Genomic DNA, 27210 nt, shown 5'->3' on the forward strand with positions numbered 1-27210 from the left:
TTATTTCTTCAAGACTGCTTCTCTGCACTTGATGTGATAGCTAGACATAGTCACAGAGAGACTCTTCACTGTAGGAAGCATCTCACTGTCCCTTTATTTTTGTTCAGACACCCATGTAATCACATCCGAATATGTCTTGCTGCCACTGTGTATCAAGCTTCAGAAAGATCTGAACTGTGCTATCTTGGCCCTTCAATACTCCTTGCTGTCACTGTGATCTGAACATAAGAGGGATCAGAATTCCCTACCCGATCTCCATTCCTGTGCCTTAGACTGAGCTCTTTTCTCACATCTGAACTCTCTAATTATTCTGCGAAATCTCAGAGGTATCCGAAGTCTTCTCACTCTGCCAGAGATCTGAAATTCTCTGTTCTCCCCAACCGAAAAACTCTGAGATAGATGCGAAATCTTCTGACTCTGGAATAGGCCGAGATGGGTATATATAGTAGTCTGTCCGTAAATATAAGCTGACATGAGTTTATGAACCGGTTTGTCTCCATAACGTGAGCCGACATGAGTTGTTATTTCATCTTGCAGGCCGATATAGGAAGAGGAGGACTGTGCTTGTCTTTGGAGGGCTATTTGCTAGAATATATTTGACATATCTTTATACATGACATTGACCTTTTGACAAATCCTAACGCTCTCAATTGGAGCCATCTAAAAATAAACTTCTTGCTCATGAAACCCATGAAGCAAGGCATCACAAAAATAATTTCTTCATTTACAAAATGACAATTACAATGTCATTATGAAGACCGAACCTAGTTACATTTTACAACAGTTACTTTCCGATTTGACCCTTATATCATGGGTTTGAGTGGATCGTGTCTTGGTCATTTGTCCTTGGTTTTTAAGCCAATAGAATAAATAGTTTTGGTACCCATATGGATCTGTCACCTACACCATACATTGGTAATCTAGATCAGAGCCACTCTAAGATCGTTAGGAGACAACTTGGGAAAGTTCATTGAAGTAGCAGAGCCAAGGGGGTTCCACTATTCATGCACACATATCTGCAGAGAATTTGCCTTGACCAAATTTCTCCGGGAGGCTTCCCTTTAAACCTAACTTGTGCCATGAATATGGGCACTTTCCAAGGGACTACCTGAAATCCCAAGCTCCTTCAAAAAAGCAGATCACCCATTCCACCCAGAGTAAGCCAGAAGCAGAGTGATCAGAATTGGTTTCACATTGTGACCTGCAAGAGAAAGCAACTAAAACAGCCTTAACATCCAAGATTGAAGGTCATTCCCTTGAGCAACATTCACTTCCAAGTCTTAGATGATGTGGAGAACCCTAAAGATAAGAAAGGCGCTGAGCTTTAGAACCCAAAATTAAACGAGGGAGATCCCCTCTCCAAGGAACGATCCCCTTCTGAGTCAACAGAGAACCAAATAGCTGTAGAATCCACCCCTGAAATAACTGAAGCAATGCTAACCAATGCAGAGAATGTAATGTCTGAAATGTCCACAGAGAAGTGATGAAAGGGCGTGCCTCACACTCCAACACCTGCTGTCAAAAGATGAACACCGATTGATTCTAGTAGATCTCAGAAATTTCAGCGGAAAAGGAAGAATGGAATGATAATGATAAAGGATTAATTATCAAGGCCGGAAGTGTCCCCTACTCTTCATTGTGAAGGTTGCCCCCTTAAAACTTGCCCCCATTCAGTAGAAAAAAATCCAATTCAAAGCAAAAGGAAATAGAGACAGAGGAATATAGCCTTGGGAATCTAGAACTCGTTGTTTTGGTACAACAGGTGTGTCAAAGAGGTGCTTGCTATGGACCCCTCCAATTACGAAATATAAGGTAGCCAGACCACTTTGCAAAAGTTGATATCTGTTTCTTTTGTTTTTTGCAATGTAATTAGTTCGTGATGATTTTCTTACTTAAGCAAGAAAATAGAAACTATGTAAACGAGAGGAAACACCAATTCTAATGCCCTCTTCACCCTGCTTGGGGTGGGGAGTTGATCTTGAATATGGTAGTCTCCCTGAAGTGCTGTAATATTTCGCTTATTGGACTGGGGGATTATCTTACTGAAATGCTCTAATATTTGATCTTTGTTGTACAACTCAAGTCACAAACTTTTAATAGAAGCCATAACTGTTTCTGTCAGAAAAAACAGAGACACATGAGAGTGCTCAAAGGGCCATTCTCTCAGTCTCTGGATACTTTTGGATCTCAACTTTCAGGAATAGCACGAGATGGTGTGGTGGAGTCTGTAGGTATGGTTGGGTGGCTTTCATCATTTGTAATTGCCTCTAGACTACAGTCTCTTTGGTTGTTGTATGGGTATGTGAGAATTTCCTAGATATATTTTTTAATGCAAAATCAGAAATTCCACCTCAACCTTGAGGTTTCCTAGATTTATTTCCTGTGAACATTCAGCCATAGGGCTGAATCTGAAATATAAATTACAATGGTGTATATTTCACTTTTGTTCAAACAATTACACAAGGCAGCCCGAGAAAACTAACACTTAACAATTGCATTTTCCAGCTCTTAGGGCATGCCTCCCAACACAAACAGATCTGAAAATTTCAAAATTACTTATTAAAACAGATACATTACAGCTGTAAATCTGTGCCCTTAGCATCTATATATTTGTCAAATCACTTAGCAAATCTGTATTGTAATGTCAAATCATCATGCATTACCAGCCTTGGAAAGCACTCAATTATCATGAGAACATAAGCAGAGAATCAAATCGACTTACACAGTTTGGACAGCAAGATAAGATAATTTTATTAATGTTTTACCTAAGTTGCACAAAATGTGGAAATGTTTGGAAGTTTCACAAATGGGGATGACTGGAAACATGAAACACGTCTGTATTAACTCATAGATGATTACATGATGCAAAAGCCAAGATTATCATTTATAGATGTGAGCTTTACGTCCAAGGTTCCAAATATCAGCCTTTGTACATGAGGCTATACATCCAAAATAAGCCTTTATTCATGGCTATATGTGCTCAAAATGAAATAAAACATGAGCTAATGACAAGTATAATTACATATCTGATATCTCAATAATCGTCATCCTTAGTGACAAAACTAGAACAAGGTGTTTTTTAGCAGAACTAGAGCATGGATTGATTAGAGATAAATTAGTTTCTGGAGTGATTAGAGATGAATTTTAGTGGTAGATTAAATCTCTTTTGACCATAGACGGGGCCCGCACCCTTCTTGGGTGCTTGAGTTAGTCGGAAGCAAAAAAGTCATGGAAACGGGGTTGATTTGGACCATAACGCCGCTGGAATGTTTTGGTGGCCTTTCTAAATTAGGAAATGCCATATAGACATTTCGGCTATGTTTTGGTCACATTTTGATGTTTCGGGTATGGATACGCTAGCTTGGGGGCCGTTTCCTGGAAGCTAGTGTTTGACAAATGACCACAAAGTAGCGTAATGGGACTAAAAGATACATCCAATTTGTATATAATGTAATGCCAAAAGTAAAGATAAAGAAAGTGAATGAAGAAGTGTAGCCTAGATAAGTGTTTGGTTAAGCTAATCACTATGTTTAACTAAAATCAATCCCAAAAGATATATAATAGTGTGACAGTAGAGTGATGGAGAGTGAGAGTCACAAAAATTGTCTAGGGCATCAAGTTTTGGAATGCTTTGAAGGAACTCTTGATTTATATGCAAGATGAGGCTATGAGTACATGTCGACAAATTTTTCAAAGATGGTCCAAGTAAGTGCTTCAAGCTTATTGCAAGCTAGGACTTCTCCAATGCTCTCAAAACCCTAGCTAGGGAAACCCCTTGGCCTTCACATCACCCCAACTCTCCCTATGTTTTCATGTACTCTCCCGTAGAGGGTCTTTAGGCCAAGGTGGTGAGGATACATAAAGAGCTATTAGTTGCATTGTAACCAGAGTTTATGGTATGTTTGTTTTTGCTGCTATAAATTTTTTGTGTGGGAAATATGCTACTCATATTTATGTTGAGTGTGTTCTGAGTATGGTAATGGTTCTGAGGAAGAATTCTCAGTGGTAATTTTGTTATTCCACTCAATTTAATTCTCCGTGTGTTTTCGTTTATCTACTGTGTTGTTACTTTGTTGTGTTAGCTTGTACACAGTCTAATGAAGCTACGATGTGTATTTTTAGTGGCTATTGCGTTCGTTAGTGAGCTAATATTTGATTTATCTCTGTAGTGTTGGAGTTTTCATTCATACGTGTGGTAGTTAATGAGTAAATGGTTAAATTGCATGATACGGGGAAACAAAAACACATATAGGAAATAGGGACATGCTGGAAATGTGACCCCTCAAAAGCCAGGAAATGGGTAAACATGATACATATACATATACATGTATATAGAAAATTATACTGAAACTTTGAAAGAAAGCATCTAAGTTTTAACATTCTAATTTAGAATATAGATAGAAATTCATGAATAAATGAGCAATTGTGTTAAAACTGGCAACTAGGGCCGAACTCCATGTGGGTCATCTTATTTATGGCAGCTGATATTTTTCTTGTATCCCTCTCATCGAGATGTGTGGGATTGATTTAGAGATAATCCGATTCCGATAAGTATTCATGGAGATCTAAGTCACAGGACACGTCCCTTAGGGTATCGTGTCCCGTATTTTACGTGTCAGACACGAAACGTGCCCTAAAACATGTCGAAAACGTTTTTTGTCGTGTCCTCTAATCGAGACATGCGTTTTGGGCGTGGCAAAAACATGCCCTAACGTTTTTGGCTTTTAGGACACGTGTCACATGAAAAGTGACATTTAAAACCTGCAACATGGTTTTTTTTTGGGTTTTTTTTTTTATCATTGTTTGTCACTGAAGTTGAGTTTTCTCGCTGTAGAAATCAAATTTGTTGTGCAGTGTGAGGAACTCCATCATATTTGAGTGAAATGCTCACAACTTCACATTGAGAGCATAGTTAACAACTTCACATCGACCTGGACTTGGAGATGAAGGAGACGAGTGTTTGCATGCTTTGCTAAGAGTTTGGAGAGCCTAAATTTCCTGTAAGTTGTGTTATAGCCTATGGAACTTAACTTTATTATACACCAGTGACCACGTATAGATTGTGTGTTGAAATAAAAATCTCAACTCCTAGTCATGTGCTCACTGCTCACTACACCTTTGAGGTCTAAAGGGAGGGAAAACTCGATTAATGCTCTGTCAACAGTGAAGTTTGAACACATAAATTTATAATTTATAAACTACCTTATGTGAAGTTTGAACATGATCGAACCTGTTTGAAGTTAATAACAAAAGTTATAACATGAACAATGAACATTGAACTGTGAACATCATTGATGTAGTAAATTAATAAACTAACCAGAAAATTACTAAATAGTAAATAGTGTATATTAAATACTAAATAGATATCATCATGATTCATATCTATATGGATCAGGCACTATATTTTAGTCTAAGTTGCATGAAACGGGGAAACGGGTACGAGTTTCCGAAACAGGAAGCGATACGAAACGCGACCTCCCCAAATTTTGGAAACGGGGAAACGCGAATATATATATATATATATATATATCTGTGTGTGTGTGTGTGTGTGTGCAATCATAAAGCATAAATGATACATTATAATCTATTACACTTAAACATTAAGATTTAATTTACATTACATTTACTCATGAATGATCACATAATGAAAATAAAAATATCGGAATATCCAAAAGCAACCTTTATTATATATCCAAATCTCAAAATCAGCCTTCATTTATATTAATATATGAGGCTGCAAGTACAATAAAGACTATAAGGCTGCAAGAGAGAGATCCAAATTAGGATTTTCTGCATCCACATCCCATTCTTTAGAAGGACCACTATTGTATTGGGAGTCTCCTCCTACATAGTCGAACGACCTTAGTGCTCTTGATTAAATACACATTTCATACCCTAGTGCCCTACATGATCTTGATTATTGGGAGTTTCCCCTGCATAGAGGGCTTGGTTCTCTTGATTAAATACAAGTTCCATACCCTAGTACATGATAAAATCCAATGGAAACATTGCAATCCCTCCAATCTTGAAATCCTGAAAAACAAATAAGTCTGCTGGATTTTGAGTGAGATCTAAAATTCTACTTTCTCCATATGAAATCCAATGAGGGCGAAACCACTCTCAAACATCCCGAGTCATTTCATGGTAATGTTAAAAATTTAAGTAAAATGATGAAAATGAAAAATAAAGGAGAATATCACTTTTACTTCAAGAATTTAACATTACCATGAACTGCATATCCCTCAAACTTCCTGATGAACTGCATATCAACACTAGGGCAAAAATTCACTTTTATAACTTTAGACACGCATCTAGAAGCAACAAGAAGTCACTAACATACCCTAAAAGTAAATTAAAAAACAAATTAAAAAAAAGCACAAGTTAATGAGGAAACGTGGGTTGTACGGCTGGCCACGTTTCTGTTTCGGGAAACGTGGCAGTACGGCCGGAAACGCGTTTCACGGCCATACCAAACGCGTTTCCGCGTTTCGTACCCGTTTTCGTACGGAAACGGACCTCTATACCACGTTTCCTGCAACATAGATTTTAGTATATATATATATATATATATATATATATAAGTTTAAAACGTGTCCCTCGTGTCTTGTTTCCGGGGTCGATGTGTCTCGTGTCGAATACTCATATTTATGTGTCCTTTGTGTCTCGTGTCCTCATGTCATGTGACTTAGATGGAGATATGAATTTATTTGTGTTATGGGACAATTCGTCAAGGTCGGCCAGCAACCAAATAACCCCCTCTTGTGCTCAACGTTTTAGTATAAAAGGAGGTGGCTTGTTATTTGGACACATTTCACTCTTGATTTCTCTCCACTTGTTTTGGGTTTTAGTTGAAGAGAAGTCTAAGAGGAGGAAGCCCTAGACGCAGGAGGAAAGGGAGATCTAGCATGATGAAGGAGGCCTAACAGCTAACCCTAACGTTGGTCTTATCATGCACTAGCTAAACGCGTCATGCCCTAATCTATACGCTGTTTTGGAAGGGTTTGAGACAGCCCTTAGACGCAGTAAAAGGGATACCCTAACTGCAGTAAAGAGGCTCCCATACACACTGTCTAAAGGATTCCAAGCCGCAGTCCAAGCAGGGAGATCTAAGGCCTATGCACACTGCCCTAATGCACAGTCCTATCTTGCCCTAGCCGCAGGTCCTTCATGCCTTAGTCGCAGGTCTTGCTACCATAGATAGAGACTCTTTCTCTGTCCTTAAAGAAGGCTCCTCAATGCAGCAAGGAGGTCTCCATACGCTGTTCAAAGAAGCCTCAAATGAAGCCCCAATGGCAGTGTTCTACACCACCTATCCGTGGTAAGAAAGATACATTATTAACAGCCCTAAGAATGCGTTTTAGGTGCACATCTTGGCTGTAGTCCTAAAGACCAGCCACGTAGAAGGGAGAGGTCTCTTCAGATGTTTTATGAGGAGATCCTATTTGCTGTCCCAAGAGGTTCTTATCAGCAGTTTAGAAGGGCTATACTGTGTTGGCTAAAGGAACTACTACAACAACGAAAAACCTCCATGCCTTGATGAGAAGAAGCTCCAACAACACATAGATCAACATTGTATTTTAGTGGGCCACATGTTGATGACAGCCTTGTGTGTATCCTAGAACTGTGGGATCATAGATTATCTTGTTGATGGGTAGGCCATAGGCCATAGCCGGCAACTAAGGCAGTGTGGCAGCATGACAGAAGTAGTGTCCCTCCTTATGCAGGAGGTGGACAACATTCTAGGAGATGCAACATAATGGTTGGAATCATTGGATACTACATGGTTGATGCAACATGTTTAGATACAACCCATGGATGCAACTACATATCTAGATAAAACAATGTAGTGCAGCATAATGATTGAGTGCAGCCTGGTGATGGGAGCTTGTGATGAAGAGCAACTTAATGACAGTGGTGCAGTGTGATGATACATTGCAGTATACATTGAGCACAGTAATGGGTACAATCATGATTAGTGAAGCATGATGAGATGCAACATAGTGATGATGGGTGCAACATGGTGCAACACAGTGAGGTGCAGCATGATGATGAGGTGCAGCACAATGATAGGTGCAGCATGGTGATGGAGTCACCTTGGAGAATCAATTGAAGTAGCATGTCTTCAACTGAGTTCAGCTACCTCATGTATCATCTTCTTAGAGATGATCTTTGCTCTTATTTAGATAAGTCAAAGTGTTGAATTTTGTTGTATATGTACTATCTCTCTCTCTTTGCTGAACTATTGATGAACATATAAGAAGAATTGATCAAGGGTTTCCCCACATTGGGGTTTGTCCCTGGTTAGCACCACATCTTGTGTCCTCTTGTCTTGGCTTGTCTTCTGCGATTTATGGTTATGTTCTTTCTGCAATTTACTATTATGCTGATATGATTGCTATCTGGAAAAGATATTGAGCTAACTAGGAAAATTGAAATAAATTGCTCTAAGCATAGTATAGGCTCTAGTGCCTCCTTCCTTCTCCTATTGTGTCATATTTGTAAATCCTTCAATCCTATCCCAAGTTGTTCTTAAGGGGGGATGTTAGGATATTCCGACACATAGGATATAGTTAAGTTCAACTTGGTCTAGTGTAGAGTTAGGTAAAGTGTGTTTCTTTACCGTTGTACATTTTGTAACTTACAATCCGACGGTCACGATATGTAGTGATCCGACGGTTCACTCTCTCCTCGGCATTACCGACACTTGATCCGTGGCTTGACACCCGATTGGTCCATGAGTTCTATTTAAAGCGCATGGAGGGTCATTGTTCGGGTAATCCGTGCATGAGAGAAGCTTATGTAAATTTTTCATTCTTTGATTAATAAATTGCCTGTAGTAGCCACGTTGGCACAGGCCGTGGACTGTTTCCCTCTTTGAGGGTTTTAACCACGTCAAAAATACTGGTGTATTGATCTGTGATCTGGTTGTGAGCGGTGTCCTTTTGGTGTTCTTTCTGAGGAACTTACCCTGTAAATTCCTACATGGTATCAAAGCTATTTGAGGGCCGCGTCCGTTGGTGATCCAAATCTGAAGCTGGTAGAACTGCATCCGACTGCTGTTTCCTAGATCTGCTGTTTCTGACTGCTTTCGGGCCGAGAGGACTGCTCTGTTGTGTTCGGAGCATCTGTTCCAGTGAGGAACCCCTTTCGTTTTACGCGAAAAGGTTTCCGGTAGCCCTAGCTGCGTCATTTTTAAGATCTGGAGGTATACAGTCTTTATTTGCAGTTTACTGCTATTTTCTCTCTGCTTATTTCGGTTTCGGTTTATTTAGTTTTTTTTTAACCGGATCTATACCTTTCATTTCTGCGTATGATCTTTGCCCTGCGACTCTGTGCGATCTGGGCAAATCAGAAACAGAAAGGAAGGATTTTTCTCATGCGTATGCTCTTTTCCCTGCACCTTAGTGTGATCTCGGAAAATCAGAAACATTGAGAAAAATATTTAGTTTTTCGGCTAAAGCTAACTTTGAGCCGCAAGGTTCATTTTTTAAAATATCTAGTTTTTGGCTAAAGCTAACTTCGAGCCATAAGGTTCGTTTTCTTTGCATGTCCGTGTTGGGTTTTGTGTTTTGTGTTTTGTAGGGAAAAAGAGCTTTCTCAAGGCAAGCACGCAATCCAAGGCCCCCCCCCTCTCTCTCTCTCTCTCAAATTTTTTGTATAGATCAATTGGTTCAAAGCTATTTTAAGAGAGTAGAGGTCTTGGGTTCAAGTCTCCATTTTGTGGGGGCGGATTTTTTTTCATTTCCGCACATTCGCGCACTTTGCCGGCAACTTCAACAATTTTTTTTTCAAAAAGCCATAACTTCTTCATCCAGAAGCCTTTTTCAGAGCCGTTTTTTTTAAAACCGCCTAATTTTTCGAGATCTATCCATTGGAACACTTACTTAAAATTAACAAATTGCCAATGCCCAAGGCCCAAGAAAATCATGCTACAACAAACGGCTACATATCATCGAAATCATGGCATATATTGGGATCCTCATCATTAATATCACCCTATAAGCATTAAAATAAGATAGAAAATGCTCAACATGTTAAATCCAGATTTTGTTTGAGTGATGCGTACACTTTTACTAGGGGCATGATAGAAGAGTTCAACAATCAATGCCACTAACATTAAGGTACATAGAGGGCTTGGTGTTCTTGATTTATTGCTGGTTCCTTACCCTTGTACACGACAAAATCCAATGGAAACATTGCAATCCCCTCAATCCTAAAATCCTAAAAATTGGTGTCTTCTGGATTTGGAGTGAGGTATAAAATTTTACTATTTGGAATGTGGAGTGGGATCTAAAATTCTACTTTCTCCATATGAAATCCAATGAGATTGGAACCATTGTCAAGCATCTTGTGTGAATTAATGGTAATGTTAAAAATTTAAAAGGATCAATGCCACTTACTTTAAAAATTTAACATTACCATTAATTTAATAGCGTTAGTAGGGCCCTAGGGTTGAATATCATGTTGCCCCACTTATAAAATATTCTTTTTTTAAAATAATTTGCGTTCGGCCCACATGGGACATACAAGCATGTTACACCCCCCCGCGCACATGGGGTGTGTACACTGAAACTCGATGTACAAACACTAAAACATTGGTGCTTGAAACAGATTTTAGTTGGGCTTAAATGTGTTTGGAAAAAGTGAAACATGTTTGAGGTGCGTTTCAGGGTTTTTGTACTTATTGCCTCAAAATCTTGTAGGTCTTGTGAGGGTAACCTACAGTTTATATTTTAAGGAGTTAATATTTTATTTTTTCCTATATATAGTATTGTAGGTGACTATTTTGGTTTGAAAATTCATACACATAGAATGTACATGAATATTCAATAAAAAACATGTAATTTACTATTAAAATTGGTAATTTTTTGTCAAATATCATCCATTTAATCATATATGTAAAAAATATGCGATTTTTTAACAAACTGGCGAACATTCTTTTCAGAAAATGTCCAAAATAGCCTATTTGCGAAATTTCGCCCCTAAATTTTTCCTTATTAACTCCAAGGCAAAAACTAGACTAAGGGACAACAATGAGGCGTGGCCCACTGTCACTAAAACCACTACCTCTTGCTATTTTGTGGATTTTCACCACTAGGGAGGCTTTCCTTTAGTTAGGTCACCTAAGGATATATCAAGTTCAAGGATCAAGGTGACAAGAAAGGTCTATAAAGGACAAATCTTTCTAAGGACAAGCTCAACAAGTGTAAAGGGAAATTCCCATCCTCAAATAAGGCCTATTTTGGGCACAAATGATCTAGGGCTTGAGAGATAACAAGCTAAATGAATTAACCTAGAATCAAGAGGCCAAGAAAAAGTTTCCAAACAATGAATATTAGCAAACAAAGGAGCAAGAAACCTTCAACAAGCCTCCAAGTTGAAGCCTAGGGCAAACTGGGGATTTCCTATGGCAAAATCTACCTAGGGCAAAATAATTCAAGCTTAGAATGGATGAATTAGACACTAGAAGGAAGTGATTTTGAGGCAACCATTATTCCTTCCAATGTTGAATCCTTCGACAAGCCAAAATTTCCACACTAGGTCAATTTGTGCCTTAGCCCTCGCTAGCGGCTTGACCTTAAAGGGGCTGAAAAAGAGATTAGAAGAGAGGAAATTTGTTTAATGGTGAAATTTTTTATGTGATCAACAAAATGACAAGGCTAGTTCATAGTCCTTGGGTTGATGGAGTCTATGGGAGTGAAAAGTGTGCTAAGTCTTGGCAAAGGAGTAAGGAAATTTTAAAGCCCTAGCTCAAGACCCTAACTATTACTTTTATGAGGGATCAAAGTCACTTGGGATAACTAGTTTAAAGATACACTGAGGGGATTGCCATTGACATTCTACTAATGAGTAATGCATATAGTGCCATTACCTAGAGTCCATACATTGATTTTCACAAAAAAATAACGCAACAGAAACCCTAGATAACAAATCATTCTCTATATTAGACACAAGAACAAAGATTTAACAAATCCAAGGTTTAGTTAAAAGATACAATGCATTTACAATGCTTTGTTGATTCAAAGTAACATCTCCAAGACCAAAGAAATAGCTCCAAATAACAAAGTACATCTTAGAGTCACCTCTCCACAAGCATTCAAGAGGGTTGGGATTCTCCAATAGGGTCGAAATAGTCACAAGTGATGATGATCCAATACAAATGAACCTATCCTCTATTTATATGAGGATTAGGACTACTAATTAGCCCACAAAGCCCTTAAAAACAAGTTTGATGCTAAAATGAACTTGGGTTACAAGCCTGTTAATCTAGGTTGTCATTGATGTCAATATGGCAGTGTTTGTGATGGCAAATTCTTGTGATACGTGATGTTGCCCATTGATCATAATGTTGCCCATGGAGGACCCAAGGACTGAATACAATATATGGATTTACAGACAGAATAGAAGCAGTAGACCCAAGGAGGAAAGCCATTAGGGAAGCCATTGGAAAGACATTGGAAGTCAAGAACAGGAGCAGTCAAAGAGGAACACATCATTGGAAGAAGAGCTATCGGAAGAGCGGAAGAGTGAAGAGAAGCCACAAGAGCTAAGAACCCAACAGTGCTATCGGAAGTCATAGGAGTGAAGAGAATCCGGAAGGAAGAAAACAATGATATCAGAGGAAGGAATAAACCATGGAAACCCTTTAAAAGTTCACAGCGCATGGAATAAAACAAACCGGAGGAGTTAACATATCGGCATATATAATATCAGCGGGATTTAAGCAGTGACGTGGCATGTGGGACCTCCCTGTGGATATAGCCCCTCTTATATGGTTTCTGTGAATAATCAAGTCTATGGATGAAAGACTTTCAGATATATATTTTTAATATACAAATCGGCCTCCCTCCAATAGATGTGTCTTTTTTGGTCATTGGTGGAACATATATAAATACAAGTTAAACGTTTCACCTTGAGTATTGATCTTGGGCATTGAATATAGAAAGGAAGTAACAGTTCACAACTCGTGAACTCAAAGAAGCCGAAGGACGAGCGAAAAGAAGAAATAGAGGAAAGAAGAAAGCCGAAGGTCGATGGAAGGAGAAATACATAGGAGCATTAAAGAGTTGAAGAATGAAGAACGCTGAAACTGACTGCGCATAGGATGATTCATATAGCCAGGACTTGTGTTTAACAGTGATTTAGATGATAGTTCAAAAGATTATCTGAGTATGAACAGGGTTGTTTTAATTGAACGCACAATATAAAGCCACGACAGTCATTCCTCTGAAGCAGTCACTCCTGAAGCAGTTACCGCGATAGTGAGAACAGAGGCTCGAAACAGAGAATTCTTTGGTGCAGATTTTTGAGGCTTAGTGCAACTTATTGAAGACACATTGTTGAGAAGCCTAGTTGTCCTTAGAGTTAATCTTGGAGACCATGATGCATTAGTCATCATGAAGTGACCTTGGAGAAAGTGGTTGGGTAAATATGAAGAACAATGGTGACACTTTCATGGTAAGACAAGGTTGTCATTGATAAAGTAATGTGGAGACTAAGTGAAGACATTGCTGAAGATTGACAAGGCTCGTTGAAGAAGATATAGGGAGCCGTGAGTTACTACCAAACATATTTAAACAAAGTATAGCAATGGGTTGGAGCCCAGAGGGTAGGTGCCCTGAAGGTTGGAGCCTCGAACAAACAAGGTAGGTGCCTTGAAGGATAGGGTTGGAGCCACTAACCACAAGGTTGGTGCCTTGACAACAAGTTGGAGCCTAGGAGATTGAAGATCAGTGTCTTCATCAAGGGTTGGAGCCCTATATATATTGTAATTGATTCATTATAAAGATTATATTAATAAAAACATTTATTCCTATTGCTCTTTTTGTGTTCTAAATATAATTGATTTAACTGGTAAAAGTAACAATTGAAAAGAAATACTGATTCACCCCCCCTCTTAGTATTTCCAACAAAGCCAACCCATTAGCTTTATGAAAATATGCCCTAATTAGCCCACACGTGTGAGTTGTAAGCTCTCTAAGGTTGATGTCATCCAATGTAAGTGCTCCAAATGTCATGTCCAAGGGTGATGAGGTGTCCAAGGTGGTGTAGAAGCATGTCAAGTCCATGATTTGAAGTTTGGCTCCCAAATTCACCTCATTACCTTTTGTGGGGGTCACAAGATCCAGCTAGGGCACCGCAAAGTTGTCTCCATGGGTCCCCAACTGCTAAAAGTGGGCTCCTTTGCTCTAGCGTTAAGGGCTTCTTTAGTGCAAGAAGCCCTTTCTAGTCTCTAATGGTGAGACGATCTTCATCTGGGTTGTGAATCAACTACTGCCCATCAAGTTGTGTCAAGGCTAGCTTAGGGGCATGCTGGGTCCAATTGTGGCATCCTGAAGAATCATCAAATTTGGAATGAAGTCAACCAATGTCTTGGGTGCTGGAGGTGCTCTAGGATATGTGTCATCCAATGATGCTACTAGGAGGCCCAAGAGTCTCAACGCTTCACCTATTTGTACCAATATACTTCTCTGGCGGGCTTGGATACTTGTGGAACAGGTGCTCAAGACCTTGGTTGCTGAACCACCTAATAATAACAACATGGATTCCAGTGAAAGCAACCAGTTATCAAGGACCAAGATCATTAATGCATCTAAGTGAACCAAACTTGAATGTTAATGGCAATTTAAAACTTTAAAAAAGGATCCCCTTCCAAAATTATGACCTTGTTCTTGCAAAGATATTTTCTCCCTAGATGGGGGTGGCTAAAGGTCAACCCTATTAAGTGCTTCTGACCCCCAAGGGGAAGTAACATTTCCATTGATCCACCCTTCAATTGATAGTTGTTAGTGAAAGTGATGATGGTAACGAAAGGGATAAGATTTCATGGCCAAGTGCCATGGTCAAAGGGACCAACCAATGGGGGTGTCTGCATCTTGAGTGTATAGATGTGAGGAGGGAGCATTCATAGATGCATGAGTTACTAGCTTGGCCTTTGTTTTTCTACCCCTCTTGTGCACATTTTACTTGATTTTTCTTTGTATTGTTGCTTATAGCTGAAGGGTTAGAGCTTGCTTTGCCGAAGGGTTAGAGCTTGCATTGTAAATCAATCCCAACACCCAGAAAGCTGGGCCTGAAGAAGCATAAAGAGGAATCCAACGATGACGAGCACTACTCTAATGGCGTGAAGGATTGGAACTGTGAATTCCCAGATTTTATGCCATAAATCCGCTCGCCACTGCATGTTTTGATCCTGGATATAACACTGTGTGTTGTGTGTTATCACCGCTTCCAACTAACACCTCCCCCATATATCCCCTCCTCCATACCACTCCTTCCCCATATAAACCCTCCCCCAATAATACCTTTGTTATATTGCTACCAGAATTGCATTTTTTCAGAATATTGCTACTACGGTGTAGTTTTTTTATTTTTTACATCAGAAGTCCAATTTTTTCTTTTGGCAGCAAAGTAAATTTTACACTGTAGACATTTTTTTACAAAAAAATGCATTCATTGATATCTATTGTGGGAGTGGTTCTCAACAGGAAGGAGAACTATCTTGAGTGGTCTCGGAAGATCAAACACACTCTCATTTTTAATGAGCTGTGGAAAGGAGTCTGTGTTGGAGAAGGAGACAATGAACCAACAAAGCCTACCTTAGACAAGGAATTCGCCATTTGGGAAAACAAGAATAGAAAGGCCTATGCCTTGATTGCAGCATCTGTAAATGAAGAGGTGAGTCGCCATATTTCACCATTTTCGAATGCTTTTGAAGCCTTACAAAAATTGAAGGAACTCTATGACTCACACTTTGTGCTTGAACTTGTCCAACTGATGATTAAATTGTTCAACCTTGAATTACAAAATGATGATCCTCTTCCTCTTGCATTAGAAGTAAAATCTAATTTGAATGTTATCAAAGTCACTAATGTTGAACTAGACATTCCTCTGATAGCTTTTGTCAAGGCACTTTACCCCACTTATTCAAATTATCTTGAGTCATTGCAAGCAAATGGAAACCTCAAAGAAATTGCCTTTGACTCCCTTTTGAATAAATTCGCTGAGAGAGAGAAAGCTTTTGGGAAAAAGACAACTCCTCAGTCTTTTGAAGACGCTGTGTGTCTTGCACATAGAGAGAAGAATCATGCTCAAGATTCTTCCAGAGGAAGAGGTGGTCGAAGAGGAAGAGGAAGAAGAAATTTCAGAGGCGAGGGGGTAGACACTTTTAAGGAGAAAAGTTTGATCTTCATTGCATACGTTGCAATAGAGATGGATCACATGATGCATCCACATGCAAGTTGCCTTGGGATAGAATTGAGCAGGAAAGAAATCAACCCAAAGGTAAAACCAATGACAAAGAGAAAGGTAAAGCACCTGAATCCGCTCACTATGTTGTGGCACATTGTAATATTGGATTAAATGAAGACTTGTTTAATGCTTCACTTGCTTCTTGGAAAAATGATTGGTTACTTGATTCAGGAGCAACTTGCCACATGACTTTTAGTAAAGATTTTTTTGAAGAATTTATTGACAATGTTGATGGAGCAGTATACTTTGCAGACAAATCAAAACCTAAGCCATCAGGGCTTGGCGCAATCAGGCTCAAATTGCTTGGTCTTCCAAACTTTCTTATGCATAATGTTTTATATCTCCCACAACTGAGGAGAAACTTGCTATCCCTGGTCCACATCCGCTAGCAAGGACACTCCATTCATATGTTTGATGGCAAAGTTGAGGTGAGAAAAACATCAGATCACTCACTTGTCATAACGGGGATAGAAGAAGAAAGGCTTCTCAAGTTGCAAGGTACCTCTGCTCGTGCCCAAAATTTCTCATACAATTCTCATTATGATGAAGGTACATTTCCATCAAGTCTATTATGACATGCTAGATTTGGACACTTGAACTATGACAACCTTCATTTGTTGAAGAAAAATAGTGTTACTGGTTTGCCTACAATCCCTAGGAAACTTAAGCAATGTGATGCTTGCATTCTAGGAAAGCATAACAAACAGTCTTTTCATGATTCACATTCCAGAGCACGTAGAAAACTTGAACTCATTCATTTAGATTTATGCGGTCCAATGCCTGTTCCTTCTGCAAATGGAAATAAATATATTATGACATTTATTGATGACTACACCAGAATGTGTTAGGTTTATTTATTGAAGAACGAATTTGATGCTTTCAAACATTCAAGAAGTTTCATACATGGATTGAAAATGATGCACAATTTCATATTAGATCTATTCGAACTGATAATGGAAAATAATACACTTCAAATGAATTTGAAAACTATCTTTGCCAACATGGGATCAAACATCAAACAACTGTGCCTTATAATCCTTAACTGAATGGAGTAGCTGAAAGAATGAATAGGACAATCTTAAATATGGTACATTCCATGATGTTTTTCAAGAATGTAAAATTGATGTTTTGGGCTTATGCAGTTCTATGTGCTGTATATGTAAAGAATAGATGTCCATCTAATGCTATTAGAAACAAGACTCCTTATGAAATGTGGTATGACCACATTCCTTTGGTAAAGCATCTCAAGGTCTTTCATTCCACCTGTTATGCCTTGATACCAAAAGTACATAGAAACAAACTTGGTGCAAGGAGTCGTAAGTGTATCTTCTTGGGGTATTCAAATACTTCCAAAGCATACCGTCTTTATGATGAAGTTAATAAAAAGTTTGTTGTATCTAAAGATGTAATCTTTCTTTAATCCTCCAAAACTGACAATGTTGTTGAGCAGCGACTTCATCTCTTGGATAGATTCGGACATGCAAAATGATTTCAAAAATTTGATAATCAGATTCCACATCTTGAAGGGGGGATTCCTATACTGGATCAATCTGTGGAATCTTCTTTTGAAACACTCTCTCCCCCACATAAAACTCCAACCACTGATGATACTTTGAGTGATGTGATTGACAGAATTGAGAGACTCAATCTTGATTCAGTCCCAACTCAATCAACTGAGCAGTGTGGACCATCTCAGAAAGGTCCCCAAAGTGGCTGACAAAACACTTGAAAGTGTTCATCCTGATGAGGTTGGACAGATAGGAACAAGAAATTCAACCAGGCAAAATGGAGGTGATGTAGATGATTCTGATTCACTTGTTGATGTGGATGTTTGTTATGATTGTGAACTGAATTTGTCTACAGATTTTGAACCAACTTCCTTCAAAGAAGCTGTTTCTCATGATGAATGGAAAGAAGCGATGTAAAAGGAGTATGATGCCTTGATAAAGAATGGCACTTGGACGTTGTTGATCTTCCATTGGGAACAAAACCAATTGGCTGCAAGTGGGTCTACAAGAACAAGTATAAAGCTGATGGCTCACTTGACAAGCACAAAGTCAGGCTTGTGGCAAAATGTTTTGCACAGAAGGAAGGGGTCGATTATGAGGAGACTTTTGCCCCCATAGAAAAATGGGCTTACCATCCAGGCACTCTTTGCCTTAGTAGCTAGATCTGAAAGAGAATGTTTTTATCTCCCAGCCTAAAGGATTTGCTATGAAGGGACATGAACATAAAGTATGCAAACGTGTGAAATCCTTATATGGCCTAAAGCAGGCACCACGAGTCTGGTATGAAAAGTTAACTGAGCATCTTCTGAAACTCAACTTCAAACATTATGATCTTGATGATGCAACTTTGTTTGTCAAGAAAGTTGGCAAAACAATTGTATATCTTGTAGTATTTGTAGATGATCTTTTGATGACATGGAACAATGAGAGCTACATTACATCCATAAAGAAGGAATTGAGGAAAGGTTTTGAAATGACTGACTTGGGCTATGTTCACTACTATCTTGGTATTGAAGTAACTCAACATCTGAAGTCTATATTCCTCTTTCAAAAGAAGTACTTTGGAGATTTGTTGAACAAGTTTGGCATGGCTGAGTGCAATCCTTTGAATACTCCAATGGAACAAAACTTAAAGCTCACATCCATTGAAGGAAAAGAATTTGAGGATGCAACGAAGTATAGACAACTTGTAGGAAGTCTCAACTACCTAACTACTACCAGACCAGACATTTCGTTTGCTGTTGGAATCCTCTCCAGGTTTATGCAAAAGCCTTGTGAGGGACATTGGTTTGCTGCAAAAAGAGTTCTAAAGTACTTGAAGGGAACTTAAGACTTTGGACTCAACCATACACATGTGGGCGACTTCAGCTTGATTGGATACTCTTATTCAAACTTCGGTGGAGACAAAGAAAATGGGGTATCTACTTCAGGTTATGCTATGGGTCTTGGATCAGGCGCTGTCTCTTGGAGATCACACAAACAATCAGTTCCAACAGATTCCACAATAGAGGCGGAATATGTGGCAGCAGCTGAGGCAACGAAAGAAATTGTGTGGCTCAGGAAAATTCTGGAAGATTTGCAGGTAAAACAAGTACATTCAACACCGCTCATGATTAACAACAGCTCTCAATAAAGTTGGCCAAGAACGCAAAGTTCCATGATCGAATGAAGCACATCAATACAAAATACCATTTGATTCGACATCATGTTGAGGCCAAGACAATCCATCTACGCCATTGTTCCACTAATGAGCAGATTGTAGACATCTTCACCAAAGCGCTTGGAAGATTCAGAACGATGCTTGGACTCATCAACATCCCTTCAGATTAAGGGGGAGAATGTTGACACCTAATCATGGGGATTGGGTGAACACTTGTAAATAATGTAAATAGTAAATAATGGAAAACGAAGAATCATCAGGAGGTGAAACCCAAGAGTCAGTCCCTCATGTATATAACCATGAGTAATCTTAATGAATAAGTACAATTGATTTGAGGAGTTACCTCCTGGCCTGACATTATCTTATCATTATATAAAATATTTTACTTCCTCTTTCTTTCTCTCTATATATAAAGAGGAAGGTGTTCGACATACAAGGTACATAATACATAAAAATATGTTGATTGGTGTCTCCTTTTTAGATTTTGAGGCATCTTTGAAGGATGTGATAGATTGAGAATTCTCTAAGTCTAGATTCATGGTGTGAAGAAGAGTGGTTGCTTTGTCACATTAACTAAAGTTGACCCTTAAATCATAGAGAATGGGGTATGTATTTCACATCATACCAGTGTGTTTTCCTGGGAACAAGGCCTACAAAACTTAACAGATGGAGGACTGTTGAGGCTAGCATTGGATGTGCCTTGGATTTTTCCAAGATCACAGTTTTTGGGACTGTTTTCTTGGCAGGAATGTTTTTGGAAAACATAGAAACAAGTGTACTCTTATTGTGCGATCAGCTAGAACTCTAAAAGGCAGGTCCCCAGATATCATAAACATTAGCTAGTTGTGATTATAGTATAACAAAATGTGAAGTTTCCTCCTAATGCCCTGGAACTAGAGGTTGAATCATTGTCTCTCTACTATAATAATTTCACTATAGCTCTTAATCTTTCCTTTGAGTCTAGAATCATAGAAAAAGAAAGTCCAAAGAAGAGATTAACAAGGTGAAGACTATCAGGTCCTTGGGATTCCTCCAACTATTACACCATTGTAGGTGAAAAGTTGGTTGTTTGGATTCCTTCTTGGATTCAATGTCAAATTTTGTTTTGTCCAGGTTAACCATTAGGTGTTCTGTATCTCAAATTTGATAAGAAAATAAACAACCATTAACACCTAAGTCAAGGTGATATTATTTACAAAGTGGATAATTGCATTAACAACATTGCACAGCACACAACCACCATTTGGGTTTATTGACTTTGAGATAAGATCCTCTAGCTCAACAATGTAATATAGCAGAAGAGTGTGGTTGAGACATCCATGAGTGACACCGTAGTGCCGTGAACATTATATGTTTGTCCTGTGCTGGTGTGTGCCTGCACAAGGATCCTCATATGGTCATGAAGATAGTGACAATCTCCTGTGGAATCCATAAATCACTAGAATTTGGAAAAATAGATATTGAGGGACACAGTGCTGAAGGCTTTGAGAAAGTCGATGAAGCACAGTTCTAAAGAGAGCTCTCAGAATCAAGTTATGATCCACTCTCTTATAATTATATCTGTGTTGTGCTGGACCCTTTCTGTTGTTTTCTTTGTTTAACCAACCAAGTGATGAGATCATAATGCATTATGGTGGATAACTTGGCTAGAGCATGACCAACCATAGTCTCATAATTATTGGGGTTATGCTGATCACAAGATTTAATATGAAGCGAGCTTGTTGAGCAAGTCAGCAATATGCATTGCTGGCAATGCTGCTCTATCCTTAAGGAGCTTAGCTCTGAATTTTTAATGACTCCTGCTGAAGCGAATTGAAGTTTAAAAGCTAACATTGATCTTGTGGACATCTATCTGTGATTATGGTTGGGGATTGTATCAAGAGTCAAGACATTGTAAATAGAGGGGGCATAATTAACCAGGTAGAGGGATCAAGAATTTCAGAGGTGCTTTTCGAGATTGAAGATTAACCAAAAGGATTTAATCTTAAACTTATGGTGAATTAACATTTACTTTTCTTTCGCCATATAATCATGCTGTTTTCGTCTTCTTAATAAAAGTTTAACAATATAATGAGAGATTTGCATTTGTTTGACATTACTACAATATTTAACATGTGGGTTAGATACTGAAGAAAGTAGATGCTAGAAACCAAAAAGGTTTGGCTAACTGTGATCACCCATTGTTTGTAGCACGTGTGTATGAGAAACATGAAACTCTATTATTGTAGTAGTTGTTGCTGTTCAGTAACATTTCAGATCTTATCTTTTCTGTTTCAACATGATAAACAATTTAAAAATTCAAATTGATTTGGGTTACTGTACATTTTCAGGAAGCGGAGCTGGCAATGCTGGAAGCAAAAGATAAGGGGAAAACAAAAGTGGAAAATGTATGTAGCGTTCACAGGCTTATTTTCTAGTGCATAGAGAGGCATTCAGCGTCTATATCAGCTTCTAGTTAGCTCTAATTTTGTATGCATGGTATCTGAACATATTTTTTCCATTTTTGTGACTTTTTCAGTCGTCTTCTATTGTAAGTAAAAAATTAGTTTGTTGGATGTTAATCTATTCTTTACCTTGTAAAGAGTTCTGTTTTTCCTTTAGAACAATACACCTGCACAGACATACATGTATTGGTCTTTGACGTGTTTGAGTTATCACATGTTTCAACTTTTACTGTGAGTAATAATTTTTGTGTTGGGAAGAGTTTTGTTTTGATTTCAGAAGGGCATTGGAGTCATTTTTCCAAGATGGCTGAAATTAGAGAACTATTTTCTGTGGAGCTTGAAGCTGTAGTTTTTAGTTGAGGCAAAATGCTCAGAAAAATGTCTGTTGAGGCATTTTAATACTAACCTCGTTACTTTTGTTGTGACAGTCATCAGAAACAAATTCATGGATAGGTTCTATTATTGCAACAGTGGTTGGAAATTTAAAAATATCTATCAGTAATGTACATGTACGCTACGAGGATGCAGTGAGGTAAATTAAATGTTGTGATTTTCTTTTGTCTTACAGTTTTCAGGACTGCAATTCTTTATGTTTAGATCTGTGATTAAATCAAGATTCAGGGAAGCCAATAAAACTACAACTTCCCAAAAATTAATATGAACCATTATTACAAGCTTTTGACAGAAGATTTTGCTCTTCATGCAGCAACCCGGGACATCCATTTTGTTCTGGGATTACTTTGGCAAAGCTTGCTGCTGTGACAACAGATGAGCATGGTGTGGAAACATTTGACACTAGTGGAGCGTTAGATAGGCTACGCAAGGTTTTCACATATCCTCAACATTACTAATGTATTTAGATAAAGCTGACTCAGTGTATTCCAGGCTTGCCTATATTTTACTATCTTTGAGAAGCTCTATACTAACAAGAAAGCCGAAATTTTGTTATAGAAGCATGTTTACTTCTAGATTTTGAAAAATGAACCATAATTACGAAGGACATTAAAAAATATCTCATGCTAAATACAACCTTCTAAAGAGAGATACAAAAAGTGCAACCAGAGAAACTCAGTACTATACATGTAAGAGGACTACACAAAATCTGAAATGGTTTTTATAAAACGAAATAAAGAAGGGAATGTAGAGTTCTATACTGACTGATAGATATGATCAGTACCTCTTTAGAGATTCCAAATTTTAAGGAAGATATGCTAGCATCCACCCTTGCAGTGAATGCATGGACTTGCAAACTAATACTTATATTAATATACATATGCAACCGACCAAAATATAGAAAAGCAATGATGTTTTGAATTTTTTTAGTATTTTAAGACTATTGAATGGACTTTAATCTTGACTTTGGCACAAAACTTCTGAGAATCTGAACTGTGTCAAAGGAACATCTCTCTAGGTAAACTCTTGTAAGGCTCAGGAAGCCTTTGAGATTATGAATGTCAATGTACAATTTTTTTTTAAATAGAAAGGATACCTCATATTCAAAATCTGGATTACATGGCCAAAACTGTTTTTACATCATCACATCAAAACTTGCTCCAGTCTGTGCAGCTGCTTCCATATCCCAGTAGAACCATAAAAATATTTTCTCCCCCCGACAAGCCCTATAAACTATAAAAAAACACTGATATCTGCCATAAACCTGAAAGAACAGACCTAATATCACACATAACGACAATACATAAAACAACATTAACCAGGGTTGGACGTCCCTATATCCTCATTGACTGCTTTGCCTCGGCTGTTTGGAGTCCGAACCCACTCCTGAACCGTCTTCTCCTCCATCCTTTTGCGGCTGGGCCACAAGCTCCTCGAGTAACCCTGCTATAGTCTCTTTCACCTTAACAAATATACTGTCACTAATCAAATTAGTCTCCATCCTCACTATCTTTAGCTCCAGGGACTCCTCAACACTCTCAAACTTGGCATTAAAGCATGATCTTGATCCAACATCTCCACCTAGAGAGTGATAAGGTCAAGCCTTCCAATTATTAATTTAATCAGGAATTCGGCGACTCTCTTCCAGTGATCTAGATCCTTCTCAAGGGATTTCCTGTCTTGACCTTCATGCATATCCATTCCAGTGTCCCTCCAAACCACACAGTGATCTAATTGACACTCCAAACTTGTAACAATGAGTGACTCGGGGGAGGGTTGTGAGTCCTTAAATAGACAAATTTCCTCTTGCGCGCAATTATGCTCGTGCCATAATTGCGTGGAGATCCTCAATCTTCAGACCCATTAAATAGACATCCTATCCAAGGTGTTGAGAAATCTAAGGTAGCTAGATTAAGTGATTTATCTTCTTTAATAACTGCTTGTGATGTCGTTTTACTTATCTTAATTAGTTTGTTCCTTGATTAGATTATTATTGTGCTCTTATCATCAAACAACTACCAAACCATAAAGAACAATGAGACAAGAAGACATAAGATATAGGCGATCAACTAGTGCCAAAACCTCTCCACTTGAGAGGAAAACCCACAAGAATTCTTCTCTTCTTATAGAACTCAATTGACAAATTCCAAGAATTATGACCCTTGACCAAGACCCTCCAAGACCAAGTCAAATCTTTCCAACAACTTCTTCCTCAGGAACTTCTGCAATTTCGACTTCCAACAAAATTTAACTGCAACTTCGACCTCCCAGTAGATTCTTCTGCAACTTCAACCTCCCCAATAAATTCTTCTATAGAAACCCTAGATCCTGCACGAGAGAAGATTATGGTAGATTCTTCCTACTTTCTTCTTCACTTGAGTTGATTCTCTCTCCTATTACGAAAAATATATTCTCTCTCCGTTAACCTCATATTTACCTGCACCCAGAAGCACTCCACAATTTGCCATCTTATCGACGACCTTGTTTAGGTGGCGAAGAACATGGAAGAACAAGTGCTGTTCAACTTTTTCCAAATGATAAGCTATTCTTTTAGCAATAGAGGGCATGTTAGCATCATATTGGACGTTTGATTATTTGAACATTCTTATAAGTTATAGCCATCAAGGAGTCCCCGAAAACATTTATTTTCTTTATTCCAAGAGTTAGAGCAAGGTCTAATCCTTTCCACAAGACAAATAACTCGGCATTTTTATTGGTGGCCACTCCTAATCCCCATGCATATTTTATCTCGGCTTGTTCATTGGGGCAACATAGTACCCCTACTGCTCCTATTGCCCTTGGATTCCCTTTTGCTGCTCCATCAAATAAAAGAATGGCCTCCGTTTGCATTTCTATCCAGTGATTGAATTCTTCCTGGCTTAATCTTAAACACTGAACTTTTCTCACCTGGGGGCGAGAAATGAAGCTTCCAACATGATCTGTGGATGCGCCTATGCCTAACCACTTCCTTTCAAGTTTCTAGCTGTGTCAGCCCTTCCATTTTTGAAGTATTTATTCCCTTCGATGCTAACAATTCAGAGAGCAATAACATGGCTTTGATAACAACTGGATTGATCGATGGAAGATTTCCTTCGAATATGCTTTGGTTCTTGGATATCCAAATACTCCAGCATATAAACTTGAGTAGGGCTCTCCACGCTTTTTTCGTAATCGAACCTTGTGAGGAGCCTTGATAGGTCTAGTTTATAAACATTTCGTGCCAACTTGAGGGGATGACTAATATTTGAGAAACCTGTCCAAAAACAAATCTCCACACAGATAAAGTAAATTGGCAATAAAAAAAGAGATGAGGGATCGATTCTTCTTCCTATTTGCAAAGAACACACCTTGAAGGACCTTGTATATTTCTGTGTATTAAATTTTCAATAGTGAGAATGCTTCCGTGGACAAGAGTCCAGCGGAAAGCTTTCACCTTCAGGATGACATCGTTATTCCATATGGCTCTCCACAATTTAGAAGTACCAAGAGATGGAATACTTCTCAATAAATATATATATATCCTTCTTTGACCAAGTAGATGGCTGATTTACTAGTTTTCCATGACCTGGAATCTTTCTCATTTACATGCATTGGGGCTAGATCTTTCAAGAGAGGGATTAGATTTTCCCAGGACGATTGCATCCTTGGAGGAATTCCTTGACATGCCCATCCTTTCTTGGAGCCAGATTCGTCCCACTCTGAAATATCCCTCAATTTTTTAATCCCGTTAGCTTTCATCCATTCAATCAGGGTTTTAAACTCTTCAGAAGAAAGGATAGACCTAGGTAGGTACCTGTCCTTCCACAAATTAATACGAGCTCCATTCCCCACTTGCCATATCAGATTTTCAACAATAAGAGGGGCGACTTTTTTACATAATCCCCATATTTTTGATCCACGACCAGTCCATTTGTTGAGAAATCTAGGGACAACTAGATTAGGTGATTTCTCTTACTTTGGTAACTGCTTGTGATGTTCTTTTACTTAACTTGATGTTCTTGTTATTAGCTTCTTCTTTCACTTGATTATTATTGTGTTTTCTCTCATCAAATGACTACCAAACAATGAAGATCAATGAGAAAAGAGGACACAAAATATAGGCTTCTAGCTAGGGCCAAAACCTCTCCTATTGAGAGGAAAACACACAAGATTTTTTTTTTTTTCTTATAGAATGTTTAGATGACGAATTTCAAGACCTATGACCCTTGACAAAGATCCCTCCAAGACCAAGTCAAACCTCTTCTTGATGAATTTTTCGTTCACAAATCAACACTAGTCAAACTTGCTTCAATGCTTCAGATTTTGGCTTTACTTCAGAAATTTGGTCACTGCTTCAGATCTGTACTTTTCGGCCTTTCTGAAATCTCTGCAATTTCGCACGTGTGGATAGTTTAGGGCAGAATTAGGGTGCTTTTCTTCCTTGCTTAGCTTGGAATTCTCTCCTTAGTATCTCGGCCTGTAAACTAGATCTTGTTGACTCCAATTATTAGTTCCTTAAGGTGATTGTAACTTATGTTATGTTGTAGCAAGATGTGCCCTAGTTTTCTTCGCATGTGTGAAGAATTATGCTTAGAAACAATCCTTGAACTCTTCACTTTCTTCTCCTTTTTATTCTCTTTTCTTCACTAGGTATTAGGTTCCTCTCTTCCTTGATTGAACTTCTTCTTACTTGAGTGTATCTCGCCAAATGAGGCCGATGGTCTTCTCATATATATAGGTCTAACATCCCTTTCATGAGGTCGACTTGTAATTTTGTAGGCCGACCTGTTTCATTGTAGGCCGATTTGTCTTGTAGGGTGACTTTGACTCAAGTAAATTTCCTTAACTAGATACAATTTGCCCAAAAGGGTCTTTAACATATTACAATGACTCTTTTGACTTCTTGACTTCATGACAAAACTTAGAAGCACTCAATGGGTGCTTGTCCTACAAATAAAATGACCTTGAACATGAA

The 27210-nt window shown here is 38.5% G+C and overlaps 1 protein-coding gene across 3 annotated transcripts in view; it reads left to right on the plus strand.

The window, feature by feature from the left end:
- Positions 1-27210, plus strand: part of LOC149172507 (calcium-dependent lipid-binding family protein) — a 473345-nt gene that overhangs the window by 83928 nt on the left and 362207 nt on the right. For all 3 annotated transcript variants that reach the window (XM_089424336.1, XM_089424337.1, XM_089424338.1), the window contains 3 exons: positions 21750-21806; positions 22292-22395; positions 22570-22687. In XM_089424336.1, coding sequence (XP_089280462.1) covers positions 21750-21806; positions 22292-22395; positions 22570-22687 — 279 coding nt within the window. The remainder of the gene's footprint in view (positions 1-21749; positions 21807-22291; positions 22396-22569; positions 22688-27210) is intronic.

The sequence above is a fragment of the Pinus tabuliformis genome, chromosome 4_2 (assembly GCF_031772625.1).
Source record: "Pinus tabuliformis cultivar Carrire ecotype Pingquan chromosome 4_2, CPIR1, whole genome shotgun sequence".
NCBI classification, from domain to species: Eukaryota; Viridiplantae; Streptophyta; class Pinopsida; order Pinales; family Pinaceae; genus Pinus; species Pinus tabuliformis.